The sequence below is a fragment of the Onychomys torridus genome, chromosome 10, assembly GCF_903995425.1.
Source record: "Onychomys torridus chromosome 10, mOncTor1.1, whole genome shotgun sequence".
Lineage (NCBI taxonomy): Eukaryota > Metazoa > Chordata > Mammalia > Rodentia > Cricetidae > Onychomys > Onychomys torridus.
In genome coordinates this window covers 40,714,478-40,720,801 of record NC_050452.1, presented here as the reverse complement: position 1 = coordinate 40,720,801, position 6,324 = coordinate 40,714,478, and the positions used below count along the sequence as shown (strand labels likewise).

The following is a 6,324-nucleotide window of genomic DNA, read 5'->3' as shown; positions in this document are numbered from 1 at the left end:
AAAACAAACCTTTCAGCAAGTAAAAGACACAAAATATTTTTTAATTATATTTTAAGGAAATCTTGCACAAGCTAAAAATTATTACCATCACACACGTTGGCTCTTCACACCATACTTTTTTCACTTGTAGACTGAAATTCTAAGAACACAATAAACATTGAAATATATTTTCTGCTTTACATGTTTTAAATGTTTCCAGTACAGAACCAACCTTGGTTATTAGCTGACCTCTCCACAACTGTTTTTTAACTGAAGCACTGGGAAGCCGATGTCCAGCTCAAGAAATGTTACAGGAAGTATTGTATATAAAACATCATATAGCCAAGTGTATCATTCTGGAGATCCATTGTATAACGCACTCACTACATCACCAAGTGTGTAGTAATTGTTCCATTTACTATGTAAATGTCTGTTTGGGAAAAGTCAACTTTGCCCTAAAATTTCTGGGAAGTAAAAGCCCTCACATTGTGAAAGAAGATAACCTTAGAGAGAAAACTATGCCACAAATAAAGAGTTCAGAGCCCCTGTACAGCAGCCAGGATCACATCACACAGCTTCCCAACTTTTAGCATTCCAATGATTTTCCACTTTTTCTCTGCTTCATCGTTGAAACCTCCTCTACTCATGACACTTACGCTTCAAGCAACATAGGGAGTCCAAAACTTGAAGGACTGAAGCACAGGATGTATGTACACCATGCTCACTGTGCAGAGCAAAAGAAACAGAGTGCTAGTTTGAAGCACAACTGATCTACTTAGCACATTCCAGCATGCGCCTGTCTACAGCCTTTTTTGTACAACACAGAATGCCTTTTATCCTGTCTTGCTGTTTAAAAAAGCCACTATTCCACTTACCAAGCACTTGCCCTTCCCCCAAATGCAGAAAACCCAATAAATCATTCTGTTTTTCCCAAGAAAGGACAACCTGTCTTCAGTATTTGAGGCGTAATAAGAAAATTTATCACAAAGGTGTAAGAATTATTACATTTAAAAATCTTTATAAACAATGAATTAAGAATGAGAACAGGTGAAAGTGTCCTTGTAATGCAATTAGGCTGGTATTTAATGTCTAAATAGCCTATCTATAATCTTGTGGATCTGAACCCAGTTATCTTAAGTACAAGGTTGGTGTGTATAAGGAAAATATTTCTGAAGTTTCAAGTCCTAGAAAGGAGTACTTTTTAACCCTGAATCAGAAGTGAGTGGTGATAGATTTGACCCAGACAAACCAGAATATGATGGGAACAATCTAGGTAACTTGGTCTGAGGAAAGCAGTATTTAAATACTGCAAACTTAGGAAAATTTGGTGTGTTGTTCTTGAAGTAAATTTTCCACTTAGCTCACTATAATTCCTATAATAAACAAAAAATTACGTTGACAAAGAAATAAACTATAGAATAGCACTTACCAGTATTTTTTAATCAAATTCTGACATAAGAAGTACTTCACATGGACTCTCAAATTCCATAAAATTAGAAGTATGGCAGCCTCCATTATACAGGTAGGGAACTAATACATAAACAAGTAAATAATGTGCCCCACCCCCACATTTAGTAAAACAGCAGTGTCTGCCATCCTCTTTCCTTCTTTGGAAGTTTTGGATTGATAGTGAGCACTAAGTTCGATGCCTCTGTATTTAATTGCTACTTTGTCACTTTTAGGGCAATATCAAACCACTAAGTTCATTAGCAACCTAAATTCGAAAGATTTGTTAAAATGTCTGACACACAACACTCAGTAAGTGTATGCTAGACACCTTGAGGAAAGAATCGTGTTGAAGAGGCAGTAAATGTGTGTAAAGGAAGAGGCCATTTTCTGCATCAAAACCATGAGTAGACGATCAGGTCATCCAGTAATGTGGATCCTCTGACTATCATTGATAAATATTTCCAATAGAGAACTTTCAAGCAAAACAGTAACATTCTGGCATTACCAGACTGAACAGAACAGAAATAGAAAAAATAAATAAATTAGAATATACCTTTACTTACAAACAATTGAGAGGGATCAAATTCAAAATATTTTTTGCAGATAGAATGCAACTGTTCAAAACACAGATTAGTAAGTGCTTACTAATATCTAAGATAAATTTAATATCCAGAAAAAAGACAAATATATTTGGTGGATCAGTGACTGGATTTCAACTTCGGGAATAAAAACTTTACTCTTGAATTACGAATTTTTGTCACTAAATTGGGATAATCCATGAAGGCGTCCAATTTCTGGGGCTGTTATGAGTAAATCTCAGAACTCACTAGGAAAGTAACACTCAAGAAGTGGCAGTTTTCATAACATAAAAAAATTGATTTTTATTTAATATCACCTCTAGTTTCAAATGTGCAACAGACACTAAATTTCAGGTAATTTTCAAGTCATCTTCTTAATGAAATGAACAGTTTCCAACTTCAAGTAGCTATTGTGTGGCATTGTTTTACCCCTAGTTTAGAAACTGTATTTTCTTTTTTCAATGGACAGTAAAGGGAGGTGAAAAAGGAAGACCAAAGTTGTGAGACATTTCTGAGATTTAAGAAACTCAACTCTACAAAGACACCACTCTCACTCAGGCAGACATGCTGGTAAGTGGCTAGAATCCCAGCCTTGAGAGTCAGGAGGCCAGCCGGAACATGTCTGTGCAAGACCGTGTCCTGAAAACCACCTCCATCATTCTATTCGGAGCTTGCTACTTTGTCCCCTAGTCCTGCAGTTAAAAAGAAAATCATGAAGTGCCCTCATGTTTATATCTTCTGTAAGAGAAAACACTAACCATGTAAAAGTTCATTTCACATTATTTTCTGAAATGGTTGGAAAGATACCCTGGACAAAATGACTGAGAAGCTTCACAAATTCAAAATTCTGGTAAGTGTCTCAATGACAGGGAGTGCTTTATTTACCTTTTAATATCTTAATTGCTTAATGTAGATTGAAGAGATGTCAATTTTATACCAACAAGAAATTATTAATTTCCCCTTTGTGCTTTCCCAAATACCAGTCTTTTTTCCTGTTATAATAAAGACAGTGATCCAGGCCTGGGGCAGCAGCCCTTTGATGACAGCATTAAGAAGGAAGAAGAAGAAGGATTGAGAATTCAAGGCCTGCATGGTCTGTGTACAAAGACCTTCATAAATGATAAATAAATAAGCAACAGTTTGGGATTTTATTTATCACTTTCCTGGATATTTATTTGCTGTTCTGCAGAAGTGCTCTCCTCAGGAACTCCAACACTGTCTCAAAAGATCATCTAACTTTCAGAAGTAATGTGTTGTCACTCTACCTTCAAGGTTATAAAAAAAATAAAAAAATAAAAAAAAACCCTCAATGAACCACTTTCCAATCAATCCTGCACCTGTGTAAGGAGAGGCTCCTTCCACTCTCTAGTCAAGTGTAGAAAATTATTCATTTTGCTTTGCAATTGAGAGCTACTTAGCAAAGCAAACACAATGCAAGCTAGGCTACTTCCATTATAGGCTTTTAGTGCTGTCTCCACCCCACTGAACACACACACACACACACACACACACACACACACACACACACACACGGTTTTAAAGGCTTCTCGTATCTTGCCAAATGAAAACGCAAGCCAAATAATTTCTTGCCGCCATCCCTACTTGAGTTTTATTTTGTCCACCTTGGAATCTTAGCCCCACTCAAGACAAACCCACAACCACCTGCATGTTAAGACTGTCGTGTTCAGTTGAGGTTTTGAACTTAACAGGGCCCCCTCTGGAAACAGCACGAAAAGCATCTCGCCAAAGAATTCCCATAGACTCTCCCTCTTTTAGAAAGTATTACCTTGCAAAGTTGATTCAACACTCTGCCCCTTTACACACACACACACACACACACACACACACACACACACACACACTCACGCAAGCGCGCATGCACAAGCACACGCACATGCACTCAGAAGCCAAACCTCATTTCTCCCCTCTGACCCCTGTCCAAAACATCAGGCACTTGCACTGGAGGTAAGCGACAAAGGCAAACCTATCTTGTTACTAGTTAATGGAGGCTATGTTACATTAGCAGCCCTCATGCGCAAGCTCCCAAGAGGAGGTGATCTAGACATACAGTCACCATCTCTTGAGTGGCCCCCTTCCAAAACCACATGCAACTGGAGCTCTTGCGCGGGAACACACCACATGAAATAATCCTGGCATGCGCTGCGCTGTCTCCATGCCAGTTCGCCCTTTGAAAGAAGGCTCAAATAAACTGACGCCCTAAACTCACATCTCATCAGATAAGAGGAGACAACCTCTAGGTAGAGACAGTGCTCTCTCTCCTCTTAACCCTGTGCAAGGGAGGGTGTGCAGAGTATCCTGGAGCTAGGCGGGGCAAGAGGACAGGATCAAGAAGTTCAGGAAAAGAACCTGAATCCAGGAATGAGGGAGGACCCGAGGCTTACTCTGCACTGCTCAAGGGATGCTGGAGGGAGACCTGCTGATACAGATTAGCAGGCTCGCCGCCAGGGCACTCATGAAAGGAATGTCCCTTCCTGGCCACAGCGGGGCTCCTCCTGCATCAAGTCAGCGAAGGCGGAGAAAGGGTGTGAGATGCATAGGTAGGTAGGATGCTAACTTACGGAAGAAGATGTACTCGGTATAACTGCTCCAGATCTTGTCGTCTCGGTACTGGTTGACAAAGGCGGCGGTGCCAGAGGAGTTGCACGCCACCATGTGGAAGCCGGCCTCAGACAGTCGATCGAACGCCTGCTCCAAGTAGGTGAACTTGAGGTAGAAGCGGGACGTATACTTCTCCGGCTGCCGGTCAGGGTCGCGACTCTCATTAAGAGTGTCCCCAAAGACCTCTTTGGCCAAGGCGATGCGCCCGCACACCATGATGCGCGCCACACGCCTGAACTTGGCATCTGCCTGGTTGTCGCGCACTGTGGTGTAGGAGCCACGGTAGCCCAGGGTGAGGAAGCCAGAGCGCTTGTCCGGAGCGCTGCTGCCCGCGACAACCCCACTGACACCGTGCGCTCCAGAGCCCGAGGGCGCGCCGCCGGCCGCCGCCCCACGCAGCAGCAGTGCGTCGCTGCTGCCCTGGGAAACGTTGTCCTCCAGGTCGCTCTGGCAGCCCTCGTCGTTGAGCGAGTTCTGCTTGGTGACCTTGGGCGACAGCAGCTTGACCAGGTCGGTGAGCTGGAAGAACTCTGCCTCGCGCAGGAGCCGCTCCTTCTCGGGGAAGTGCTCGGGCAGCGCCAGCTGCTTGTCGCGCAGGTAATCCAGAACGTACCGAAAGAGGAAGCCGTCGCGGTCGATGAAGAAGCGCGCGCGGCTGTCCCTGGGCAACTCGCCCCGGCGCCGAGCGCCGCCCCGGGGACTAGAGGGCGAGAACATGCTGGCCAGAGTGCTGTCCGGGACGCTGAGCAGCGTCGAGTGCTTGGTCACATAGACCTGGCCGCCAACATTCAGCTCCACTACCTCGGGGAAGGGCGACGGAGCGCAGGGCCCCTGGGCGGCGGCCAGAGGAGCGCCAGGAGAACTGGTCGCGGACACCATCTCGCTGATGGGGAGGATGGTGCTGCCGCCGCTGCCGGTGTCCTTCAGAGCCATGGTCCCTGCCGCCAGCCAGGTAACCCAGGCGAGCGGCACGGCGTGCTTCCCAGAACCTCGAGGCCCCCTGTCCTCGGTGTGCGCCCGGGCACTCTGCACTCACAGACTGGCCGGCAAGGTCCTCGGGACACCCGGGACAGGCTCAGGGTTCCCGGCAGCCGAGGCGTCGGCAGCGCCCGAGCTCCATCGGGCAGAGAAGCACAGGAATGGAGCTCGGCGGGCACTGCTGCTCCTTTGGGGCGACCGGCTGCAAGTGTGCTAGAGACTTGGAGAGGTGGTTCGGGGGCTGCGCGCGGCTCTCCGAGGGGGAGGGCGGGAGGCGGGGCTGGAGCAAAGAAAACTCACCCCGGGCTGCTCTGCTCCCGAGCTAGCTAGCGCGCCCCAGCCTGGAGCGCCGGCGCCCGCGCTAACTCGCAGCCCAGGAGGTGGCACTGACGTCAAGCCCCGAACCGGGACTGGAGCCACAGCTGTCATTTAAAGGGATAGGCTCTCGGGCTGGCGGAGAGGCTCCCTAGCTAGGGAACCTGGGCGAGGGCAGCATCAAAAGGAGAGGCCCAAGGGAGACGAAACCAAGGGACACAACAAAAAGAGTCGAGCGAAATGTGGACTGCAACTCATCATTTCCTTGGAGTCTCATTTATTTGTTCTCCTTTTTCCTCCCTTTCACCCATTCTTCCGAATCTCCCCCTCCGAGTTCACCTTGACAAAAGTAGTTTCACCGTCTAGAAGGCTACGATATTACCAATGTTGGCATGTGGGCTGTGTT

General features: G+C 46.1%; 1 protein-coding gene across 1 annotated transcript; it reads right to left on the bottom strand.

Annotated features, from left to right (window-relative positions):
• Positions 1-4,529: 4,529 nt before the first annotated feature.
• On the bottom strand, positions 4,530-5,969 carry LOC118591874 (BTB/POZ domain-containing protein KCTD8). The gene has a single exon (XM_036200331.1). It carries the CDS (start codon positions 5,556-5,558, stop codon positions 4,530-4,532), a length of 1,029 nt encoding a protein of 342 aa, XP_036056224.1. The 5' UTR covers positions 5,559-5,969.
• Between the last annotated feature and the right edge of the window lie 355 nt (positions 5,970-6,324).

Coding starts and splice junctions, on each gene's coding strand:
- LOC118591874 (XM_036200331.1), bottom strand. CDS start 5,558: ATGGCTCTGAAGGACACCGGCAGCGGCGGCAGCACCATCCTCCCCATC.